Source organism: Heptranchias perlo, chromosome 42 (genome assembly GCF_035084215.1).
Source record: "Heptranchias perlo isolate sHepPer1 chromosome 42, sHepPer1.hap1, whole genome shotgun sequence".
Lineage (NCBI taxonomy): Eukaryota > Metazoa > Chordata > Chondrichthyes > Hexanchiformes > Hexanchidae > Heptranchias > Heptranchias perlo.
This window is the reverse complement of record NC_090366.1, coordinates 13,715,547-13,741,241: the sequence shown is the minus strand read 5'-3', so window position 1 is coordinate 13,741,241 and position 25,695 is coordinate 13,715,547. Positions and strand designations below refer to the sequence as shown.

At 48.7% G+C, this 25,695-nt stretch overlaps 1 protein-coding gene across 1 annotated transcript in view; it reads right to left on the bottom strand.

Moving 5' to 3' along the window:
- Positions 1–779: 779 nt before the first annotated feature.
- LOC137306153 (sialoadhesin-like) overlaps positions 780–25,695 on the bottom strand; it is a 49,521-nt gene continuing 24,605 nt past the window's right edge. The window contains exons 12-21 of the mRNA XM_067975212.1: positions 19,518–19,701; positions 14,029–14,076; positions 11,018–11,386; positions 10,378–10,671; positions 9,377–9,658; positions 8,513–8,788; positions 7,481–7,774; positions 6,301–6,397; positions 5,230–5,311; positions 780–1,044 (exon numbers count right to left, since the gene is read on the bottom strand). Of these exons, the coding sequence (XP_067831313.1) occupies positions 796–1,044; positions 5,230–5,311; positions 6,301–6,397; positions 7,481–7,774; positions 8,513–8,788; positions 9,377–9,658; positions 10,378–10,671; positions 11,018–11,386; positions 14,029–14,076; positions 19,518–19,701 (2,175 nt within the window). The 3' untranslated portion in view covers positions 780–795. The remainder of the gene's footprint in view (positions 1,045–5,229; positions 5,312–6,300; positions 6,398–7,480; positions 7,775–8,512; positions 8,789–9,376; positions 9,659–10,377; positions 10,672–11,017; positions 11,387–14,028; positions 14,077–19,517; positions 19,702–25,695) is intronic.

Genomic DNA, 25,695 nt, shown 5'->3' with positions numbered 1-25,695 from the left:
GGAGGGAATTCCAGAGCTTAGGGCTGAAGGCACGGCCACCAATGGTGGAGCGATGGACTGAAGCAATTGACGGAGAGAGATTAAAACCTGGGATTGGATCCAGGTCAGGGAGTGGGGTCAAAAGCCCTGGAGCCATTCAAGAGGCAGAGGGATGGTGTGATGGAAGATCCTGGGTTTAGGTGGGACCTTCAGCTAGATGGGTGGAATGGACTCTCTCATCTGAACTTACCTTGGTGAAATGCACGTTGGCCAGATGTGCGGGGAGACTTTATGCAGAGGTTTGTGAGGACATAGACTGTCCGACCAGGAACAGAGGAGGAAGCTGAAACCAGAATAGATTATAAAATGGGGGCAGAGAAACATTTGATACAGGAAGATTTTAATGTATGGGGAAAGGGTAGAGGATTGGGACTGAGGATCTTTCGGAGAGAGGGCACAGGGGCGATGGGCCGAATGGGGAAAGAGTGCAGGAATGGGACGAAGGGGAGAGACTCGATGGGCCAAATGGCCACTTCCTGCGCTATGGAATTCCCTGATTCTACGCAGGGAGCTCCTATCACCTCCTCCACCAGTCACATTTGATTATTGCATGAGGTTTGTGCTGAGAGAGACACACATTTGCATCTCCCGCCCCCAGTTTGAGCATCAAGTTATCCCTGATCAAGCATTTCATCGAAATCAGGCAAAGCGCAAAACCCTTTCAGTCACTCTCCCCCCCTCTCCCCCCAGCAGGTTGTCTGGTGTTACCAGGAATCTCAGCCCCCCTCCCTCCTCCCCCCTCGACCCGTTTCACGCTCAGTTTGACTGGAATTTGATTTGTGCGTATTCTGTGCCCTCCGCCTTGTGAACAGTCCCGTCACCGCTGGGCAGCTTGAGGAAGTTGATGTTGGCGTAGAGAAGGTCCTCCTGGTCCCTGGGCTGTTCCTGTCCGGTATCTCCTCCTGCAGGACCTTCAGGGAGGTTCTGGGCACCTGGTGTCTCCGCCTCGTTTGTTTCGTCACTGCTGGTGTTCCAGGGGTTAACAACCTCTGTGTTCTGGGCCTCCTACAAAGAAATTGGAAGCACGAGATATCGTTAGACCATTTACCACCTTTACCGGGACTATAAGGGTTAAATTATGAGGTTGCAGAGACCAACTAGTGTCAGCTGTGTCTCAGAGGGTAGCTCTCTCTCTCTCTCTCTCTCTCGCCTCTGAGCCAGGAGGTCATGGGATCGAGTCCCCACTCCAGAGACATCGAATCGCAACAGCACAGAAGGAGGCCATTCAGCCCATCGAGCCTGTGCTGGCTCTTTTTAAGAGCTACAGTTAGTCTCATTCCCCCGCTGTAGCCGTGCAAATTTTTTCCCTTCAAATATTTATCCAATTCCTTTTTGAAAGCCACGATTGAATCTGCCTCCACCACCCTTTCAGGCAGCGCATTCCAGATCATCACAACTCACTGCGTAAAAAACATTCTCCTCATCTCCCCCTCTGGTTCTTTTGCCAATCACCTTAAATCTGTGTCCTCTGGTTCTCGACCTTTCCGCCAATGGAAACAGTTTCTCTTTATTCACTTTATCTAAACCCGTCGTGATTTTGAACACCTCTATTAAATCTCCTCTCAACCTTCTCTGCTCTAAGGAGAACAATCCCAGCTTCTCCAGTCTATCCACATAACTGAAGTCCCTCATCTCTAGGACCATTCGAGTAAATCTTTTCTGCACCCTCTCTAAGGCCTTCACATCCTTCCTAAAGTGCGGTGCCCAGAACTGGACACAATACTCCAGTTGTGGCCAAACCAGTGTTTTATAAAGGTTCATCATGACTTCCCTGCTTTTGTACTCCATGCCGCTATTTATAAAGCCCAGGATCCTGTATGCTTTTTCAACCGCTTTCTCAACCTGTCCTGCCACCTTCAACGATTTGTGCAAATATACCCCCAGGTCTCTTTATTCCTGCACCCCCTTTCGAATTGTACTATTTAGTTTATATCGCCTCTCCTCATTCTTCCTGCCAAAACATATTACTTTGCATTTTTCTGCATTAAATTTCATCTGCTACATGCCCGCCCATTCCACCAGCCTGTCTATATCCTCTTGAAGTCTATCACTATCCTCCTCACTGTTCTCAACCCTTCCAAGTTTTGTGTCATCTGCAAATTTTGAGATTGTGCCCTGTACACCCAAGTCCAAGTCATTAATATATATCAAGAAAAGCAGTGGTCCCAGCACTGACCCCTGGGGAACACCACTGTACACCTCCCTCCAGTCCGAAAAACAACCGTTCACCACTACTCTCTGTTTCCTGTCACTTAGCCAATTCTGTATCCATGCTGCCACTGCCCCTTTTATTCCATGGGCTTCAACCTTGATGACAAGCCTATTATGGGAGGGCGTTGGGGAGAGTTATAGAACGAAGAGATCTAGGAGTACAGGTTCATAGCTCCTTGAAAGTGGAGTCACAGGTGGATAGGGTGGTGAAGAAGGCATTCGGCATGCTTGGTTTCATTGGTCAGAACATTGAATACAGGAGTTGGGATGTCTTGTTGAAGTTGTACAAGACATTAGTAAGGCCACACTTGGAATACTGTGTACAGTTCTGGTCACCCTATTATAGAAAGGATATTATTAAACTAGAAAGAGTGCAGAAAAGATTTACTAGGATGCTACTGGGACTTGATGGTTTGACTTATAGGGAGAGGTTGGATAGACTGAGACTTTTTTCCCTGGAGAGTAGGAGGTTTAGGGGCGATCTTATAGAAGTCTATAAAATAATGAGGGGCATAGATAAGGTAGATAGTCAAAATCTTTTCCCAAAGGTAGGGGAGTCTATAACGAGGGGGCATAGATTTAAGGTGAGAGGGGAGAGATACAAAAGAGTCCAGAGGGTCAATTTTTTCACTCAAAGGGTGGTGAGTGTCTGGAACGAGCTGCCAGAGGCAGTAGTAGAGGCGGGTACAATTTTGTCTTTTAAAAAGCATTTGGACAGTTACATGGGTAAGATGGGTATAGAGGGATATGGGCCAAGTGCAGGCAATTGGGACAAGCTTAGTGGTATAAACTGGGCGACATGGACATGTTGGGCCGAAGGGCCTGTTTTCATGTTGTAAACTTCTATGATTCTATGATTCTATGCGGCACTTTGTCAAACACCATTTGAAAGTCCATATACACCACATCCACCACATTGCCCTCATCGACCTGTTACCTCATCAAAAAAACTCTAGCAAGTTAGTTCAACGCAATTTGCTTTTAACAAATCCGTGCTGACTTTCCTTTATTAATCCACAGTTGTGCAAGTGACAATTAACTCTGTCCCACATTATCGTTTCTAAAAGCTTCCCCACCACCGAGGTTAAACTGACTGGCCAATAGTTGCTGGGTTTATCCTTGCACCCTTTTTTGAACAAGGGTGTAACATTTACAATTCTCCAGCCCTCTGGCACCACCCCCCGTATCTACGGATGTTTGGAAGATTATGGCCAGGACCTCCGCAATTTCCACCCTTACTTCCCTCAGCAACCTAGGATGCATCCCATCCGGACCTGGTGACTTATCTACTTTAAGTACAGCCAGCCTTTCTAGTACCTCCTCTTTATCAATTTTTAGCCCATCCAGTATCTCAACTACCTCCTCTTTTACTGTGACTTTGGCAGCATCTTCTTCCTTGGTAAAGACAGATGCAAAGTTCTCATTTAGTACCTCGGCCATGCCCTCTGCCTCCATGCGTAGATCTCCTTTTTGGTCCCTAATCGACCCCACCCTTCCTCTTACTACCCGTTTACTATTTATATGCCTATAGAAGACTTTTGAATTCCCTTTTATGTTGGCCACCAGTCTATTCTCATACTCTCTCTTTGTCCCTCTTATTTCCTTTTTCACTTCCCCTCTGAACTTTCTATATTCAGCCTGGTTCTCACTTGTATTATCAACCTTTTTTCTGCTTCATCTTACTCTCTATCTCTTTCGTCATCCAGGGAACTCTGGCTTTAGTTGCCCTATCTTTACCCCTCGTGGGAATGTCCCTGGACTGTACCCGAACCATCTCCTTGTTAAAGGCTGCCCATTGCTTGGTTACAGTTTTGCCTGCCAATCTTTGATTCCAATTTACCCGGGCCAGATCCGTTCTCAACCCACTGAAATTGGCCCTCCTCCAATTGAGTATTTTTACTCTAGTTTGCTCCTTGTCCTTTTCCATAACTAATCTAAACCTTATGATACTATGATCACTGTTCCCTAAATGTTCCCCCACTGACACTTGCTCCACTTGGCCCACCTCATTCCCCAGAACCAGATCCAGCAATGCCTCCTTCCTCGTTGGGCCGGAAACATACTGATCCAGAAAGTTCTCCTGAACACACTTCAGAAATTCCTCCCCCTCTTTGTCCCACTATCCCAGTCTATATTAGGATAGTTGAAGTCCCCCATTATCACTGCTCTATAGTTCTTGCACCCCTCTGTAATTTCCCTGCAAATTTGCTCCTCTATCTCCTTCCCACGAGTTGGTGGTTTATGGGATACACCCAGTAGTGTAATGGCACCTCTCTTGTTTCTTAACTCGAACCAAATAGATTCTGTCAATGACCCCTCCAGGACATCCTCTCTCTCCAGCACTGTAATATTCTCCTTAATCAATACTGCCACCCTCTCCCTCCTATCTTTCCTTCCCTATCTTTCCCAAACTCCGTGCATCCAGGAATATTTAAGACCCAATCCTGTCCTTTTTTTAACCAGGTCTCCGTTATCGCCATGACATCATATTCCCATGTGGTTATTTGCGCCTGCAGCTCACCAACTGTGTTTGCCACACTTCATACGTTTACACACATACACCGTAAACCTATCTTAGAACTTCTTGTATTCTCTCTTAGTCTGAGCCCCATAATCCAGGCATGACACTCTCCCTGCTGTTCCTTGAAACAGTGGCCTTGGGATCTTTTATGGCCCATCTGAGAGGGGCAGGTGGGGCCTCGGTTTAACGTCTCATCCGAAAGACGGCACCTCCGACAGTGCAGCGCTCCCTCAGGACTGGCACTGGAAATGTCGGCCTGGATTACGGGGCTCGAGCCTGTGGAGTGGGGGCTCGAACCCACGACCTTCTGACTCGGAGGCGAGAGACTGACACCCCACTGGGCCACGGCCGACACCACAGACAGAAACTCGTGGGCAAACCAACCGGGGAATCTCCGACAGGTGTCAACTACCTGCTGAGATTGAGGCTTTGGACAAGGTGCAAACAGGTCCCGTTACCTCGTGTATCCCAGAGAATGGACTGTTGGTCATTTCAACATCACTGGCCTCCGAAGCTCTGTTCTCAGTTGCTTCCTTCCTCCTGCAAAAGCAGAATATAACACTGTGGTTATTATATATCGGAGTGTCAGAGGAGGACATGTACAGTCTCCACTGTAACGTTACAGCATGTACTGGGCTGTCTCTGTCATTGCTTCTGTCTGCATACATAAAATCATAAAATCACACAGCAGAGAAGGAGGCCATTCGGCCCATTGTACCAGTGCCGCCTCTTTGAAAGAGCTATCCAATCAGTCCCACTCCCCCCCTGCTCTTTCCCCCATAACCCTGCAATTTTTCCCCTTCAAGTATTTATCCAATTCCCCTTTTGAAAGTTATTATTGAATCTGCTTCCACCGCCCTTTCAAACTGCGTAAAAAAATTCTCCTCATCTCCCCCTCTCGTTCTTTTGCCAATTATCTTCAATCTGTGTCCTCTGGTTACCGACCCTCCTGCCACTGGAAACAGTTTCTCCAGAACTGAGAGGTTATAACTATCAGGAAAGACTGAACAGGCTGGGGCTCTTTTCTCCAGAAAAGAGAAGACTGAGGGGTGACCTGATAGAGATCTTTAAAATTCTGAAAGGGTTCTTTTTTTTATTCGTCCATGGGATGTGGGCGTCGTTGCCGAGGTCGGCATTTATTGCCCATCGATAGGATAGACGTAGAGAAGATGTTTCCACTTGTGGGGGAGACCAGAACTAGGGGGCCATAAATATAAGATAGTCACTAATAAATCCAATGGGGAATTCAGGAGAAACTTCTTTACCCAGAGAGTGGTGAGAATGTGGAACTCACTCCCACAAGGAGTAGTTGAGGTGAATAGTGTAGATGGATTTAAGGGGAAGCTGGATAAACACATGAGGGAGAAAGGAATAGAAGGATATGGTGATAGGGTGAGATGAAGTAGGGAGGGAGGAGGCTCGTGTGGAGCATAAACACCGGGATAGACCAGTTGGGCCGAATGGCCTGTTTCTGTGCTGTACATTCGATGTAATTCTGTGTAAAATTAAAGTGAACAATTCTCACGTACTTTCTCACACACTTGAAGATTAAGATCCCGGCCAGTGTTCCACACAATGTGATTCCAGCACCAAGCAATGCTCCTTTCCATTCATGTGTTTCTCTACCTGTAAGAAACAACCATTAATTACTGCAGCCCGGTTTTAGTCCGATGCTCCGATGTAACTTGAGGAGTGATCCCATCGCTCCATTTTAAAAATTCATTCTGGGGAGGCGGGCGTCGCTGGCAAGGCCGGCATTTATTGCCCGTCCCTAGTTGCCCTGAGAAGGCGGTGGTGGGACTTCTTCTTGAACCGCCAATAGTGGGTTTGATCCGACTGAGAGTCTCGCGAGGACCCACTCCAGAGGGCAGTTAAGAGACAACCGCGTTGGTGTGGGGTCTGGAGTCACGTGTAGGCCCAGACCGGGTAAGGACGGCAGGTTTCCTTCCCTAAAGGACATTAGTGAAAGAGTTTATATATGTGATATCGATATATATCAACCAACATCACTAAAATAACAGGTAATCTGGTCATCATCACCTCGCTGTTTGTGGGATCTTGCTGTGCGCAAATTGGCTGCTGCGTTTCCTACATTACAACAGTGACTACACTTCAAAATCATTGTAAAACGCTTTGGGATGTCCTGAGATCGTGAAAGGCACTATATAAATGCAAGTCTTTTTTTATGTAATATCTACGTCTATAATATTTATATATGTAAAATCTATATGTGTAATATTTATATATGTTATATTTCTTAACCTCCAGTCTCTCCTTATTTACTCGATCAAAACCCCTTCATGATTTTGAACCCCTCGATTAAATCTCCCCTTAACCTTCTCTGCTCCAAGGAGAACAATCCCAGCTTCTCCAGTCTCTCCACGTAACTGAAGTCCCTCATCCCTGGGACCATTCTGCAACAATCCGCTGTCTTGTATCAGAAAAGAACAACAGCAAATTGCATTTATATAGTGACTTTAGCGGAGTAAAATGTCACAAGGCGCTTCACAGGAGCGATTATCAAACATAATTTGACACCGAGCCACATAAGGAGACATTAGGACAGGTGACCAAAAGCTCGGTCAAAGAGGTAGGTTTTAAGGAGCGTCTTAAAGGAGGAGAGAGAGAGGCGGAGAGGTTTAGGGAGGGAATTCCAGTGCTTAGGGCCCGGGTGGCTGATCGGAGACTGATTCCAGAAGGTTCTCTCACCTTTGACCCACAGATACACCTTGAACCTCGCCTCTCCGTGTTCGTTTCTAACCGAGCAGATGGCCTTCACCTCCTTCTCATCCTCTCGTCCCCTCAGGGTCAGTGTGCCCGTCACCAGATGCCCGTTGCTGACCCGCGACATCGCCAGATGGCCGTGCGTCTGGTTGCCGGTGAAGTTGCCGCGGGGGAGGTGCCACGTGAGGTTACCCGGAGGGTTGGATCTGGTCGCGCAGACGCAGGTAAAGCCCTGGTCCCTCCAAGCGCACTCCGACACATCGGAAATCTCCGGCTTATCTAAGGGCGTAAAACAGAACATATATTCCCATCTGACCAACGTAGAGTGTAAGGCAGAGGCTAACAATCAACTCTTTAGAAAATCCCTCTCCGACTCCCTCAGGCGATCGAAACCCACTCCAGGAGATCACACGGACCGAGTGTTATCGAAAAAGATACTTACCTTCTGTACGATGCGATCCCTGCCCCAGTCAGGGATCGGTCCAGCTCCCTCTCGAAGGCAAACAGAGAGTCAGCGTCAATCACACCAGCCGGAAACTCATTCCAGGGGATCATTACTCTCTGGGTTAAAGAAGAACAGCCCAACACCCGGTCTATTCCAACTGCCTGCGGTGTTTAAACCCTTCAGGGAGTCCAGACGCATGTCTTAATAAGTAATAGATTGCCTTATAAAATATACCCACCTTGCAGTCAGACAATCTGTCCTTATTCGAATATAACACTTGATTTAATAATACAATAAAATAGCACGATTTAGAGCAATTTGGGAAGTGGAGTTGGTCAGAGCCCAGCGCAGGCTGAGGAGCCGGGAGATGCAAGAAGTAAGTGCTACAGCGCCACCATTGGCAGGAGGGTGTAATTACAGCGTGACGTTTACATAGGCAGTTCCCATTATAAACGAGGACGTGGGCCATAATGGGAAACGTTGACACTGAAAACTTAATGACAGGAAGGAAGCGTCAGTGGACAGGAAGTGCATGAGTTTTTAATAAGATACAGATATAGTAAACTACTTACACTCCACACTCAGGTGTACAATGGGAGAGGTACTGCTGCCCAATGGGTTACTGGCTGTGCAGTAGAAATCAGCATCATTCTCCCGTGTTACGTTAGCTAAGTTGATGGACCGAGCACTTGTATTTAACTGGGCTCTCGTGTTGCCATCGATCCTGAACCAGATGTAACCAGAGGCCGGAGGAACACTTTCACTGGAACAGGTTAGCGTGACATTGTCTCCCTCTCTTATTCCGTGCATGGCTCGACTGAAGATCACTGCCGTTCCCTTGGGTGGATCTGAAAGAAGACCAGAGTCAACAGGGTCATGACTATTCCCCACGCTCTCCCCTCCGTAAACTTCAGCTCATCCAAAACTCTGCACCGAGTCCCGTTCACCCATCAGCCCCTGTGCTCGCTCACCGGAATTGGCTCCCAGTCCAGCAACGCATCCAATTAAATATTCTCATCCTCGTGTTCAAATCCCTCCATGGCCCTCGCACCCTCCCTATCTCTGTAACCTCCTCCAGTCCTACAACCCTCCGAGCATTCTGCGTTCCTCCAATTCTGGCCTTTTGTCCATCCTCCACATTCTTTGCCCCTTCATAGGCGGCCGTGCCTTTTGCCGTCTATCTTTGTGCCTCTCCACCTCGTTTCAGATGCTCAAAACATAATTTGACACCGAGCCACAGAAGGAAATATTAGGACAGGTGACCAAAAGCTTGGTCAAAGAGATACGTTTTAAAGAGCGTCTTAAAGGAGGAGAGAGAGGCGGAGAGTGTATGTGTGCGTTCACTTGGGTGTGCGTGTAACGCACTTTGTAAAAATCCACAGTCACTCATCAATTTGTTTGTATTTAGCGAGATGTGGAAGTATCTCCAGACTCACGTTCCACGGTGATGGTTATGGAACTCTCCACAGCCCCATGTTCATTCTCCGCCACACACCGATACTCTCCAGCGACCCTGGATGTCACGTGAGGAAGCTCCAATCGCACCTCGTTGTTGGAACTGCTTCTGTTCACTGTGACTCCGAGATGTTCCCACCTCAGATTGGAAGCTGGGAAGCTTTCGACAGAGCAGTGTAGGGCTGTAGAATTCCCTTCAGTTATATTGATCGATGAATCTTTAATCGTATCAAGAGAAGTAATTGAGAGATTCCTTGGAGCGTCTAAAGACAAATAGAGTTTGGTCAACTTCCATTGGCTGTGAAACACTCTGAGAGATCCTGAGATCATGAAAGGTGTGATATCAATCAATGCAAGTTCCTTCATCACAAAGCACAGAATCTGGGCCGATACTCACAGTGCAGTGGTGAGGGAGTGCTGCACTGTCGGAGGGTCAGTACTGAGGGAGCGCTGCACTCTCGGAGGGTCAGTACTGAGGGAGTGCTGCACTGTCGGAGGGTCAGTACTGAGGGAGCGCTGCACTGTCGGAGGGTCAGTACTGAGGGAGCGCTGCACTGTCGGAGGGTCAGTACTGAGGGAGTGCTGCACTGTCGGAGGGTCAGTACTGAGGGAGTGCCGCACTGTCGGAGGGACAGTACTGAGGGAGCGCCACACTGTCGGAGGGTCAGTACTGAGGGAGTGCTGCACTGTCGGAGGGTCAGTACTGAGGGAGTGCTGCACTGTCGGAAGTGCCGCCTTTTGGATGAGGCATTAAATCAAGGCCCTGTCTGTTCACTCAGTTGAAGGTATAACATCCCACGGCCACTACTCAAAGAGCAGGGGGAGTTCTCCCCATGGTCCTGGGGCCAATATTTATCCCTCAATCAAACATCACTAAAAAAAACAGTTTATCCGGTCATCATTACATTTCTGTTTGTGGGATCTTGCTGTGCATAATGTAGACATTCACTGGCAATGTAGAATAAAGGATGTTGGTACTTACATTGAACAGTTAGTGCGAGGGTCCGTTGCGATGAAACAGATGGAAAGCTGACTCTACAGGTGAGAGTCTGCCCGTATTGTTTGGGTGATGGGACCAGAGTCAGAACAGAAGAATATGTCAGAGTTCCACCATGCTGAGTTACACTGTTTGAGACAGACCCGGGAACATCAGTGGGATTGTCCCAGGTTAAGTCAGGTGCTGTTCCCCCGCACGTTGTGTTGAAGGTGCAGGTTATTTTGCAAGATTTACCCTCAATAATTTCAGGAGCGAATATTGTGGGTTTATCTGTGAAATCTGGCAGAGAATACATCCTTTTAGTTAAATATAACTTGGAGAATCAGTTCAAATATAAACCACAGTCCCACAAGGGGGTTTTTTCTCCAGAAAAGAGAAGGCTGAGGGCTGACCTGATAGAGGTCTTCAAAATCTCATAAAATTGACAATTAATGGACACGGTCAAGACATTGAATCATTGATTATAAAGTGAGTATTAACGGTTGCTTTAAGACTGAACTGGAAGGTATCGCCTGGTTATTGATAATCAGAAGCTGCGTTATTATAATGTTTTGTGTTAATAGTTTATATTATTTCCCATTGACTGTTGAAAGTGAATTGATGAGTAATTATAAACAGCACTTACCGGAAACGTGAAGCTGTGTTGCTGGGTAATAGTTGAAGTTTTCCCCGTTGCCAAATTCTACTCTGAAAAAATAAGGACCTGCATCTTCCGCTGTGATGTTGTTTATAATCAGGGAACAGTCGCCATCTTTCAGGTCTCCAGACAGACCGGTCCGATGTCTGAATCGGTCCGACTCGTGTCTGTGGTCCTTGGAGTGAAAGGCTAGGGGAGCCCATGGTCTCTCTTTCTCAGTGTTAAACCAGACTCCATCTCGCTGTTTGTTTGCCAAATTCGATGGATAACTGTAATGGCATGGAATCAGGGCACACAAACCTTTCTGTGCTCTCACATCTCGTGGGGTGTCGGCCTTCCACTCTTGTGACAATACAGCTGAGGAGAAAAAATATCGATATTTAGCACTGGATGGCTCGTAGATCCACTGGACTCGAGATCCACCATCCCCCCCTTCCATCACTGGCCTACTGTGGCTCCAGTGTGTACCATCTACAGGGTACACATGGAACTCCCCAAGGTTACAGTGACAGCATCTCCCTCCCCTGCGACCTCTACCGCCCAAAAGGACGAGAGCAGCAATGTTGGAGGTTGCTCATCACCTCCAAGTTCCCCTCCGAGTCACACACCATCCCGAGTTGGAGATATATCGGCCGTTCCTCCATCGTCGTTGGGTCAATATCCTGGAACTCGCACACGGACTGCAGCGGTTCAAGTAGGCGGCTCACCACCACCTTGTCAAGGGGTAACTAAGGATGGGCAATAAATGCCGGCCTTGCCAGCGACACCCACATCCCAAGAATGAATATAAAAAACAGCACAGTACATTCTGTGATTGGGGATGAAGGGTTGGGCAGTCAATATTATTGTGAAACCAAATATCGGATAGTCTCATATGCGTAATTTGACACCGAGCCACATAAGGAGATATTAGGACAGGTGATCAATAACTGGGTCAAAGAGGTAGGTTTTAAGGAGCGTCTTAAAGGAGGAGAGAGAGGGGCGGAGAGGTTTAGAGCGTGAATTCCAGAGCTTGGGCCCAGACGGCCGAAGGCATTGCCTCCAATGGCGGGGTGAAGGAAATCGGGGATGCATCAGAGGCCAGAATTGGAGGAGCGCAGAGATCTCGGAAGGTTGTCGGCCTGGAGGAGATTACAGAGATAGGGAGGGAATTGAAGACGAGGATGAGAATTTTAAAATGGAGGCGTTGCTGGACCGGGAGCCGATGTCGGTCAGCGAGCACAGGGAGGTGATGGTGAACGGGACTCGGTGTGATTCCAGTCTCAGCTCTGAACGTGATGGAGGCCCAGCTCTGACGGGTTCACAACTTTCACAGATGGTCTCACTGAGTGTTTGTGAAAACTGAACTGGGCCCCACAATAAACGCTGACAGCAGACACCTCTTGTTCCCTGTTCTTCTGCAAAATTCATCATTTCAGCAGGAAGAAGAGTTGCTGATAAGGAACTTCAATCGTAGAATCTTACAGCACAGAGGAGGCCATTTGACCCATCGTGCCTGTGCTGGCTCTTTGAAAGGGCTATCCAATTAGTCCCACTCCCCCCTGCTCTTTCCCTGTAGCCCTGCAAATTTTTCCCTTCATCCAATTCCCCTTTTGAAAGTTATTATTGAATCTGCTTCCACCGCCCTTTCAGGCAGCGCATTCCAGATCAGAACATCTCGCTGCGTAAAAAACATTCTCCTCATCTCCCCCTCTGGTTCTTTTGCCAATTGCCTTAAATCTGTGTCCTCTGGTTACCGACCCTCCTGCCACTGGAAACAGTTTCTCCTTATTTACTCCATCAAAACCCCTCATGATTTTGAACACCTCGATTAAATCTCCCCTTAACCTTCTCTGCTCTAAGGAGAACAATCCCAGCTTCTCCAGTCTCTCCACATAACTGAAGTCCCTCATCCCTGGGACCATTCTGGTAAATCTCCTCTGCACCCTCTCCAAGGCCTTGACATCCTTCCTAAAGTGCGGTGCCCAGAATTGGACACAATACTCCAGCTGAGGCCTAACCAGTATTTTATAAAGGATTTAGTATCTCTTCCTTGCCTTTATATGTCTCTATTTATGAAGCCCAGGATCCCATATGCCTTCTTAACAGCTTTATCAACTTGTCCTGCCACCTTCAAAGATTTGTGTACGGAAACCCCCAGGTCTCCCTCTTCCTGCACCCCCTTTAAAATTGTACGATTTGGTTCGTTTAGCCATATAATTGCCATTCAATATTTTCAATGAATCTCTTGCTGTCAGGGTGTGAAATCTGCCCGAATCTGATCCGGATAACGAGTCAGAGACTCGCTCGACGACACAACTTACTGATGTCAGTGAAGGCTTCGTTCGATCCGATCTCTACAGTTTCCTGCCCGATGGGTTCGGTTAGAATTACCCTCCCGATAGAATCATTTCCTGTTCATTCGAGCCTCAAATAAACCCTGTATTTATATAGCGCCTTTAACGTAGTAAAACGTCCCAAGGTGCTTCACAGGAGCGTTAATCAGACAAAATTTGACACCGAGCCACATAAGGAGATATTAGGACAGGTGACCAAAAGCTTGGTCAAAGAGGTAGGTTTTAAGGAGCGTCTTAAAGGAGGAGAGAGAGGCGGAGAGGTTTAGGGAGGGAATTCCAGAGCTTAGGGGCCCAGGCAGCTGAAGGCACGGCCGCCAATGGTGGAGCGATGGAAATCGGGGATGGACAAGAGGCCAGAATTGGAGGAGCGCAGAGATCTCGGAGGGTCGTAGGGCTGGAGGAGGTTGCAGAGATAGGGGGGGGAGGGGGGAGAGGAGGCCATGGAGGGATTTGAACATGAGGATGAGAATTTTAAAATCGAGGCGTTCCCGGACCGGGAGCCAATGTCGGTCAGCGAGCACAGGGGGTGATGGGTGAACGGGACTCGGTGCGAGTTAGTACACTGAGTCACTGCTGAATTTGGTCTCTCGTCATAACTCAATAACAATGATCGTTTGCACCGACTATTATCCATAAATATCTCCGACCTGACGATGATATTACCTTGGAGAAGTGACAGGAGGAAGTAAGGTTTCCTGATCATTGTCCACTCTCAGATATTTCATCAACTTCTCACTCTCAAGGTCTGAAAGAGAAACAAGTAAATGAGAACTCACCTCTTGCCCGACAGCTCTGCAGATATTAAAACTGCTTCTAGACAATGTCTTCACGGACTAATTTGATTCTATGTGGGATGATGGGTTGTCTGCAGTGAGTTACAAGGCTTTAAGAAAGAGAAAAAAAGACAGAACTTGCACTTCTACAGTGCCAGGAGAACTCCCCCTGCTCTTATTTGAAATCGTGGCCGTGGGATCTTTTACATCCCACCTGAGAGGGCAGACGGGGGCCTCGGTTTAACTTCTCGTCCGAAAGACGGCACTGAAGGGATTCGCAAAATTTCACATGTTCCCCCCACCCCGAAGATTTATTGGAGTTATTAAAGTAACCCTGGTGTGACTGTTTTAAAAAATCCAAGGTCTCTCAAAATGGCTGCAGTCAGACACATGGCCGAGGACCGGCAGATTTGAAATTGCATTCTCAACAACTCGGCAGGCTTCGTGTTTCAGACAGATTTGTTTAAACAATGCAGCTGCATTCTTGCCCTGAGGCAAGCTATCAACATGGCCGGCCAACACATCAAAATTCGAGCAGGAAGTGATCGCAGGACAAAAGGTGAACCATCAAGGTACATTCGGAACAATGGTAAAGCAGTTAGCGAACAGATCGATACAGGAAATGGCCATTAATGTAAACGGGCCAGAGATGGGGTCCTTTGTCTTAAAGCAGTTATGGAACTCAGAAATACAGGAATTGGCCATTAATGTAAATGGGCCAGAGATGGGGTCCTTTGTCTTACGTTTCGTGCTTAAATCAAACAATGAAGCAAGCTGATGAGGTATGAAAAAAACCTGTTACCAAGAGGGTATAACTGGGGCTGCCCAGTATCTCTCTTCGCCTCTTGGCCCCATCCTGTCTGTCTGCTAGCAACTAAGAAGGAAGGCCATCCAGTAAACCTCACAACCACATGTCGACGGCAGCAGCAGGCACAGGGGCCAGGCCTTTTCATCTGTTTTCATCGGTGAGCATTAATTTTCTGGCCGCCACAAGACAGCCTAGCATAAGTGTAAGGGTGGGGGTTAAAGGGGATATTGCTAAACTTGTGATTTTAGAATTTTCCCTCGATGTGTCCGTTTCTTTCAACCCGATAAGTGTAAGACTGTATTACATCCATAGCGATTTCTTTATCTTCTGTATTATACTGTTTACCTTGTAGTTTTAGTTTTCTTATTAATAAACATTGGTTTTCCTTGTACCAATCCACTGGTCTGTTTGTCTGTCTTTGTTACCACTCGATAAGTCCTCAGCTCAGAATCAGGAAGGGGTAAGCGATTCGCAACCGCACTGCGGGCAGGGCAGCTCAGGAAAACATAACTGGCTGACCTATTATAAGCCCGAGAAACAGTAAAAAAAGAAACCCCTTACAGGCACCTCCGACAGTGCAGCGCTCCCTCATTACTGGCACTGGGGAGTGTCGGGCTGGTTTGTTTGCTTAAGTCTCAGGATTTCCCTCGTCCTTGAATTGAAACATATCCTGTACGACAGACTGCACCCAGATCTCAATGAAAAGTAGAGATCTTTCGACAGCATAAATCTCTCTTTACAAAGTCACGACACCAACAAAGAGCGACATTGGTCGTGGAAGTTAATTACAATTGTTGCTTTACTTACCCAGGAGCTGTCCGACTGCTCGTGTGGAGAGTAAATGCCAGCACGCACTGCTTGGGCTGAATGGCCTTTTGCTGTGTTGTGACCTCTGTGTATTTCATTAGAAATGGTTGGTCTGTCGCTGTGAGTCAAATGAGGAAGCGGGGAAGCAGTGAGAAAATCCCGCTTTGCACAAATGAAGGACCGTTGTCTTGCGTAAAAAAAACGTTTCCCCTTAGTGACTTGACCCTGTGACGCTATCCAGTGTAAAGTTGGGGAACCTTTGAAATAAGAACATAAGAACATCAGAAATAGGAGCAGGAGAGAGCTATTCGACCCCTCGAGCCTGCTCCGCCATTCAATCAGATCATGGCTGATCTTCGACCTCAACTCCACTTTCCCGCCCGATCCCCGTATCCCTTGATTCCCCTCGAGTCCAAAAATCTCAGCCTTGAATATATTCAATGACTGAGCATCCACAGCCCTCTGGGGTAGAGAATTCCAAAGATTCGCAACCCCCTGAGTGAAGAAATTCCTCCTCATCTGAGTCTTAAATGGCCGACCCCTTATCCTGAGACTATGCCCTGGGAAATGGAGTTTCAGTCTAGTCTGCCGTGGCTTAGTGGGTCCCACTCTCGCATCAGAGTCAGAAGCTAAAGGGTTCGAGCCCCCACTCCAGAGACTCGAGCCCCATAGTCCAGGCCAACACTCCCAGTGCCAAGGGATTACTGCACTGTCGGATGTGCCATCTTTTTATGAGACGTTAAACCGAGGCCCCGTCTGTCCTTCTCAGGTGGACGTAAAAGATCCCATGGCTACTATTTTGAAGAAGAGCAGGGGGGAGTTCTCCCCCCGGTGTCCTGGGGCCGATATTTATCCCTCAACCAACATCACTAAAAAAAACTGATGATCTGGTCATTTGTCACAATGCTGTTTGTGGGATCTTGCTGTGCACAAATCGGCTGCCGCGATTCCTACATTACAACAGTGATCACACTTCAAAAAAAGTATTTCATTGTCTGTAAAGCGCTTTGGGACGTCCTGAGGTGGTGAAAGGCGCGATAGAAATGCAAGTTCTTTCTCTTCTTTTGAGTTTCGAATCAATGCTTAGTTGAGAGTGGAGAGGCCCTTCTGTGGATTCACTCTCTCCCCACCTGAAGGAGCAGATGGAGCCCAGACACTCCGGACTCCCTGGGAAATTCAGACATTGACACACAAAACGGAGCGATCTGGAGCACGGATTGTGCACAGACACTCTCACTCACAAGTACACGCTCTCACTATCCTTTGTCTTTCTCATTCACACAATCTCATTCACACACTCAGTACCCTCTTACTTACCCTCAGCACACACTCTGATTCACACACTCACTATCCTTCTTGCACTGTGACACACCCATTCATTCACACTCACTATCCTTCTCTCACACTGTCACACCCACCAACTCACTCTCATTATCCTTAACCTCTCTCTCACATTCTGATTCACACACTCACTATCCTTCTCTCACACTTCCCAACTCACTCTCATTATCCTTAACCTCTCTCACACACTCTGATTCACACACTCACCAACTCACTCTCATTATCCTTAACCTCTCTCTCACACTCTGATTCACACACTCACAATCCTTCTCTCACTTTCCTGCACTCACACCCACTCACTCTCATTATCCTTAATCTCTCTCACTCACACTAATTTACACACTCACTGTCCTTCTCTCACTTTCCTCCACTCACACCCACTCACTCGAAGTAATGTTCACTGTCACAGTCTCAGGAGACCAGAGGAAAGGGGGAATGTGAGACACTGGTGAAAGAGGGGGAGAGAGGGAGGATGAGAGGGAGGGCATGAGAGGAGAAGGGAGAGGGTGAATGAGACAGGGAAAGAGGAAGGGAAAGAGAGAAACAGGCCGGAGAGAGTGCAATCTTAATTCCAAGAACACGGTTGTGAATAAATCATGTGTAAAGCCACTTTGAGTGCCAGCTTCGAAATGTCTTGCTTGTTTCTCCAGCAGTAGCTGTGTTAACGGAGAGACTGTCTGTCTGCATGTTACTACACTGTACTTGGTAAGCATGTAATTTGCTCCTGGTATCGGTGTCAGCTTGGCTCAGTTGGTCGCACTCTCGCCTCGGACTCAAAACTGATGTTTGCTCTCGGTGGGAACAGCGATGGGGGTTGGGAGGAAGGAGGATATTTTTCCCCACTGTTCTCCCGTTCTCCCCCGTGATCCACGCTGGGTTTTCTGTTCCAGGGACACGAGGCTGCCCTCCAATAGTTGGCCTGTGTGCCTGTTCTTCATGCGTAGGCCCAGTGAGTTTGCCTGGTCCTGCCCTCAAGTTGTGGGGGGAAGGGGTTAAAATTTCCCCAGTCCTCTGTCTTAACAACATCGTAAACACAGCAGGAAGATTCCCCCAGTCCCTGCGTGTCAATAATATCGTAAGCACAGCGGGACGATTTCCTCTGGACTCTGAGATGCAAAAACCGTGACACAACAGCACCACCACCGGCCGGAGGTAATAATTACAGCGTGACACGTTTACATAGAAAGTTTCCATTATAAATGTGGACCTACGAATTTATACCATGGGGGGGGCAAAAGGCAACACAGGTTCTAATGTTTTGGAGACACAAATTGTGTACAGATGTAAGATGTTTAATAAAGATATAACTGTACATGAAGTCTTGGCATTTTATTTCATTGTGTTAATAAATATAATATTACACATTACCCCTATGCTTCTTGCAATCTTTCACAGCATAATAATCATAAAGGAGGTTCAGACCTGACATCAAAGTTGAGTGGCACCACATTTCTCTTCATCACTATTCAACCGTGTTGGCTGCACGCCGTAAGGCAGTGCCTCGGTTCTGATGTGGTCACACAGCAGGGCTGGGGTGCACCAGGTTCAAAGGGCATGCTTATTTGTTGGCATGCAACGCATTTATTGCCAGCATGCTCCGCCCCGTGGCAAGACACCCCTTGGTTCCGTTATGACTCCGTGTCAATCAAAGTTACAACAACAACAACTTGCATTTATATAGTGCCTTTAACGTAGTAAAACATCCCAAGGCGCTTCACAAAATTTGACACCGAGCCACATAAGGAGGTATTAGGACAGGTGACCAAAAGCTTGGTCAAAGAGGTAGGTTTTAAGGAGCGTCTTAAAGGAGCAGAGAGAGAGGCGGAGAGGTTTAGGGAGGGAATTCCAGAGCTTAGGGCCCAGGCAGCTGAAGTCATGGCCGCCAATGGTGGAGCGATGGGAATCAGTGCATTCAGGACTGAAGTAATTCACGGAGAGAGATCAAAACCTGGGATTGAAGAGCAGAGCTCTTTCGGAGAGAGGGCACAGGGGCAATGGGCCGAATGGGGAAAGGGTGCAGGAATGGGACTGAGGGGAGAGCTCCTTCAGACTCGATGGGCCAAATGGCCACTTCCTGCGCTATGGAATTCCCTGATTCTACGCAGGGAGCTCCTATCACCTCCTCCACCAGTCACATTTCATTATTGCATGAAGTTTGTGCTGAGAGAGACAAACATTTGCATCTCCCGCCCCCAGTTTGAGCATCAAGTTATCCCTGATCAAGCATTTCATCGAAATCAGGCAAAGCGCAAAACCCTTTCAGTCACTCTCACCTCCCCCCCGTCTCCCCCCAGCAGGTTGTCTGGTGTTACCAGGAATCTCAGCCCCCTCCCTCCTCCCCCTCGACCCGTTTCACGCTCAGTTTGACTGGAATTTGATGTGTGCGTATTCTGTGCCCTCCGCCTTGTGAACAGTCCCGTCACCGCTGGGCAGCTTGAGGAAGTTGATGTTGGCGTAGAGAAGGTCCTCCTGGTCCCTGGGCTGTTCCTGTCCGGCATCTCCTCCTGCAGGACCTTCAGGGAGGTTCTGGGCACCTGGTGTCTCCGCCTCGTTTGTTTCGTCACTGCTGGTGTTCCAGGGGTTAACAACCTCTGTGTTCTGGGCCTCCTACAAAGAAATTGGAAGCACGAGATATCGTTAGACCATTTACCACCTTTACCGGGACTATAAGGGTTAAATTATGAGGTTGCAGAGACTAACTAGTGTCAGCTGTGTCTCAGAGGGGAGCTCTCTCTCTCGCCTCTGAGCCAGGAGGTCATGGGATCGAGTCCCCACTCCAGAGACTTGATCTCCATAATCCAGGCGTGAGACTCCCCATGCTTTTCTTCGAAATAGTGGCCTGTGGGATTTTTCACGTCCCACTGAGAGGGGCAGATGGGGCCTCGGTTTAACTTCTGATCCAAAAGACGGTACCTCCGACAGTGCAGCACTCCCTCAGTACTGACAGTACTCCCACGTTTCCGACATTACAACAGTGACTACACTTCAAGAAAGTTCTTCATCGGCTGTAAAGCACCTTGGGACATCCTGAGTTGGTGAAAGCGCGACAGAAATACAAGTTAGTTGGTTCTTTCTCTCTATCTGTCTCCCTCTCTCTCTCTCTCCACATGTCATTTGCTTTCGAGGCTCAAAGGTTCATCTCCGCCCAGTGCGACCTCCCATCCTCTGAGGTGAGACACCAAACTCACGGCTTTTTCCTGCACTGTCCCTGGTCTTGTGCTGTGACAGACGACATCCTGTCTGGAAACCTTGCTTTGTGTTGACTGTGGTGAGATGAAAGATCAGCACTTTCCCTTGTCCCACGACCAAGGGACATGAAACACAGAAGCAGGAGGAGGCCATTCAGCCCATCGGGCCTGCTCCGCCATTCAATCAGATCACGGCTTGATCTGCACCTCAACTCCACATACCCTCACCCAACAAAAATCTATCGAGCTCAGTCTTGAGAATTTCAATTGACCCCGAGCATCCACAAACTTTTGGGGGAGAGAGTTCCAGATTCCCACTCCCCTTTGTGTGAAGAAGTGCTTCCCGACATCACCCCTGAACGGCCTGGCTCTAATTTTAAGGTTCTGCCCCCTTGTTCTGGACTCCCCCCACCAGAGGAAATAGTTTCTCTCTATCGACCCCATCAAAACCAATGGCATTTGAAACACCTTGATTAGATCATCTCGCAGTCTTCTATACTCAAGAGAATACAAGCCATGTCCCCTGACGATCGAATCCCCAATAACAATTCCATTTCTGCCCCCCTGTGCAGCCGAGTCTCCCACGGTGCCGTGGATTTGCTCCTGGTTGCACTGCCCCGAGGTGTCATCTCCCTCATTGTTATTCAACACTGAATTCTGGTTTGTGAGTGTCACGCTCCCAGGGGACTCCTGCACTGCCTGCCTGTTCCTCTTAGTCTATCTGGTGCTCACCCGCTCCCTCTCCGCCTGAACTCTCTGCAGCAGCGGGGTGACCACCTCCTGAAACGTGCTATCCATGAAACACTTCCCATGTTCGCTGTACTGACACCAGCCGCCCCTCAATCTCAGAAACTCTGAGCTCGAGCTCGAGCAGTTGGCGGCACTTCCTGCACATGTGGTTTTCCAGGACGCACAAAGTTTACACAACCTCTCCTCGTAATTTAACCCTCTAAGTCCCGGTATCATTCTGGTGAATCTGCACTGCACCCCCTCCAGGGCCAACATACCCTTCCTGAGGTGCGTTGCCCAGAACTGAACGCAGTGTCTCCAGCTGGGCTCAGGAGTAGGAACCCGGGTTAATTTTCTATTCCCCAACCCAAGGCCCAATCCTGGTGCCTTTCCCCTGGGAATCAAACATTGCCGATTCCTCAGGAGAGATGGAGACTGTTTCTATCAGAGATGAACCCAAAGAATCCTGGGCCTGAATAATGGGTGGAGCCTCGGTTTAACCTCTCATCTGAAAGACGGCACCTCCAATAGTGCAGCGCTCCCTCAGTGCTGACCCTCCGACAGTGCAGCGCTCCCTCAGTGCTGACCCTCCGACAGTGCGGCGCTCCCTCAGTACTGACCCTCCGACAGTGCAGCGCTCCCTCAGTACTGACCCTCCGACAGTGCAGCGCTCCCTCAGTACTGACCCTCCGACAGTGCAGCGCTCCCTCAGTCCTGACCCTCCGACAGTGCAGCGCTCCCTCAGTACTGACCCTCCGACAGTGCAGCGCTCCCTCAATACTGACCCTCCAACAGTGCAGCGCTCCCTCAGTACTGACCCTCCGACAGTGCAACACTCCCTCAGTACTGACCCTCCGACAGTGCAGCGCTCCCTCAGTACTGACCCTCCGACAGTGCAACACTCCCTCAGTACTGACCCTCCGACAGTGCAGCGCTCCATCAGTACTGACCCTCTGACAGTGCGGCACTCCCTCAGTACTGACCCTCCGACAGTGCAGCGCTCCCTCAGTACTGACCCTCCGACAGTGCGGCGCTCCCTCAATACTGACCCTCCGACAGTGCGGCGCTCCCTCAGTACTGACTCTGGGAGTGTTGCCCTGGATTATGGACTCAAATCCATGGATTTCCCTAGTCCTTGAACTGGAAAGATGTCATCTACGACAAACTTCAGCTCGACACCCCCATCTCAATAAAAAGTAGAGATCTTTAGACAGCGTAAATCTCTCTTTACAAAGTCGCGACACCAACAAAGAGCGACATTGGTCGTGGAAGTTAATTACAATCGTTGCTTTACTTACCCAGGACCTGTCCGACTGCTCGTGTGGAGAGTAAATGCCAGCACGCACTGCTTGGGCTGAATGGCCTTTTGCTGAGTTGTGACTGTGTATTTAATAAGAAATGGTTGGTCTGTCACTGTGAGTCACATGAGGAAGCAGGGAACAAGTGAGAAAATAAAACTTTGCACAAATGAAGGACCTTTGTCTTGCGTTGTAAGCAAACTGTTAACCCTTTGCGTCCTTGCACTGTGACGTTAGTTCTGCCCAAAGCTGGGCAGCTGTTGAAATTGAGTTTTAATCTAGTCAGCCGTGACCCAGTGGTAACACTCTCGCCCCCGAGTCAGAAGGTCATGGGTTCAAGTCCCCACTCCAGAGAGCCAAATAATCCAGGCCGACACTCTCCCAGTGCCAGTACTGAGGGAGTGCTGCACTGTCGGAGGGTCAGGACTGAGGGAGCGCTGCACTGTGGGAGGGTCAGTACTGAGGGAGTGCTGCACTGTCGGAGGCTTAGTACTGAGGGAGTGCTGCACTGTCGGAGGCTCGGTACTGAGGGAGTGCTGCACTGTCGGAGGGTCGGTACTGAGGGAGTGCTGCACTGTCGGAGGCTCAGTACTGAGGGAGTGCTGCACTGTCGGAGGGTCGGTACTGAGGGAGTGCTGCACTGTCGGAGGCTTAGTACTGAGGGAGTGCTGCACTGTCGGAGGGTCGGTACTGAGGGAGTGCTGCACTGTCGGAGGCTCAGTACTGAGGGAGTGCTGCACTGTCGGAGGGTCAGTACTGAGGGAGTGCTGCACTGTCGGAGGCTTAGTACTGAGGGAGTGCTGCACTGTCGGAGGCTCGGTACTGAGGGAGTGCTGCACTGTCGGAGGCTTAGTACTGAGGGAGTGCTGCACTGTCGGAGGGTCGGTACTGAGGGAGCGCTGCACTGTCGGAGGGTCAGTACTGTGGGAGCGCTGCACTGTCGGAGGGTCAGTACTGTGGGAGCGCTGCACTGTCGGAGGGTCAGTACTGAGGGAGCGCTGCACTGTCGGAGGGTCAGTACTGAGGGAGCGCCGCACTGTCGGAGTGTCAGTACTGAGGGAGCGCTGCACTGTCGGAGGGTCAGTACTGAGGGAGCGCTGCACTGTCGGAGGGTCAGTATTGAGGGAGCGCTGCACTGTCGGAGGGTCAGTACTGAGGGAGTGCTGCACTGTCGGAGGTGCTGTCTTTTGGATGAGACGTTAAACCGAGTAATCAATTGTTTGTAAAACGCTTTGGGACGTCCTGAGGTAGTGAGAGACACTTTGTAAATGCAATATCTTTGTTTAACGATCGAAATGTTGGGCACACCTGGTCCAGGGATGGGCCTTGAATCGAATACCTTCTGCACCAGGAGTGAGAGAAGCTGTCACTGCAAATAAAGTCCTTTTATTGAGACCCCAAAACATTATTCTCTTCTCTGCCCGGGATCTCCTTTCCAAAGAATGAAAGAACTCTCATTTCTATCGCGCCTTTGACAACCTCAGGACGTCCCAAAGCTCTTTACAGACAATCAAATACTTATTTTGAAGTGTTGTCACTGTCGTAATGTCGGAAACCTGACAGCCATTTTGCGCACAGCAAGATCCCACAAACCGCACTGTCATAATGACCAGATCACCTGTTTTTTTTAGTGATGTTGGTCGAGGGATAAATATCGGCCCCAGGACAGCGGGGAGAACTCCCCCCTGCTCTTCATCGAAATAGCGGCAGTGGGATCTTATCCTCGCCACCTGCGAGGGCAGACGGGGGCCTCGGTTTAATGTGTCATCTGTCAGTGCAGCACGAGTTTTTAGTGTCGAAACTGGGTGCCCAAAATAGATTTGGTGAGCAGCAACTTCCCTGAACTTGATGAGCAAAAGATGCACACAGACAATAACAGGGCCTGGTTCCTCAAATCTTCTTTTAGGAAAAACAAACAAGACAAGAACTGTGTTGATATTGCTATGAATAAAAGACCCCTTCAAACTGTCGAAGTTTACTGCACAGAAGGCGGCCATTCGGCCCATCGTGTCTCTGCTGGCTCTTTGCAGAAATCAGTCCCAAACTATTCCGTCTAGCCCTTCTCTCCTCCCATAGTCCCATACCTCCCTCTGTTTCAAATCTTTCTCAGTTTTTCCTTCAAAAGATGCAAGGGTCTATGCCTCAAACACTCCTGGTGGTAAAACATTTCAGGCTGCAGTAAACCTCCGAGGAACATAGGAACAGGAGGAGGCCATTCAGCCCCTCCAACCCATTCAATCAGATCATGGCTGATCTGATTCTTAACCCCATTTACCTGCGTTGGTTCTGTAACCCTGAATCCCCTCACCCAACAAAAATCTATCAATCTCAGTTTTGAAATTTTCAATTGACCCCCGGCCTCAACAGCTTTTTGAGGGAGAGAGTTCCAGATTCCCACTCCCCTTTGTGTGAGGAAGTGCTTCCCGACATCACCCCTGAACGGCCTGGCTCTAATTTTAAGGTTCTGCCCCCTTGTTCTGGACTCCCCCCACCAGAGGAAATAGTTTCTCTCTATCGACCCGATCAAATCCTTTAATCATCTTAAACCCCTCGATTAGATCACCCCTTAATCTTCTACACTCGAGGGAATACAAGCCTAGTCTATGAAACCTGTCCTCGGAATTTAACCCTTTTAGCCCCGGTATCATTCTGGTGAATCTGCGCTGCACCCCCTCCAAGGCCAATATATCCTTCCTGAGGTGCGGTGCCCAGAACAGAACACAGCCCAGAACAAAGCCTGCAGTCCTGTGCCTGTATCAATAATGAATTCAAAACACAGAATCAAACTGTACAGCTGCATTAAAGATCAGTTGTTGCACAGATTCAAGGCCAACACCGAGGATGCCGCCGTCGCTGAATAGTCCGTTACGGCCAGCTGAGCTCAACTTACTCCTTCCAGATCATAGAATGAGCCATTCGGCCCATCGTGCCCGTGCTGGCTCTTTGAAAGATCTATCCAATTAGTCCCACTCCCCCCCTGCTCTTTCCCCACAGTCCTGCAAATTTTTCCTTTTCAAGAATTTATTCACTTCCCTTTTGAAAGTTATTATTGAATCTGCTTCCACCGCCCTTTCAGGCAGCGCATTCCAGATCAGAACAACACAATATCCACAATTGCTCGAACTCCACAGCCAATGTGCGGAAACCAGTCTTGGCTCCATTGGTTATCACAAAGAAAGACTTGCATTTATATAGCACCTTTCACAACCTCAGGACGTCCCAAAGCGCTGCACAGCCAATGAAGTACGTTTTGAGGTGTAGTCACTGTTGTCACAAACAGCAATTTGATAATGACCAGATCAAGTGTTTTTTAGTGATGTTGGTTGAGGGATAAATATCGGCCCCAGGACACCGGGGAGAACTCCCCCCTGCTCTTCTGCGAAATA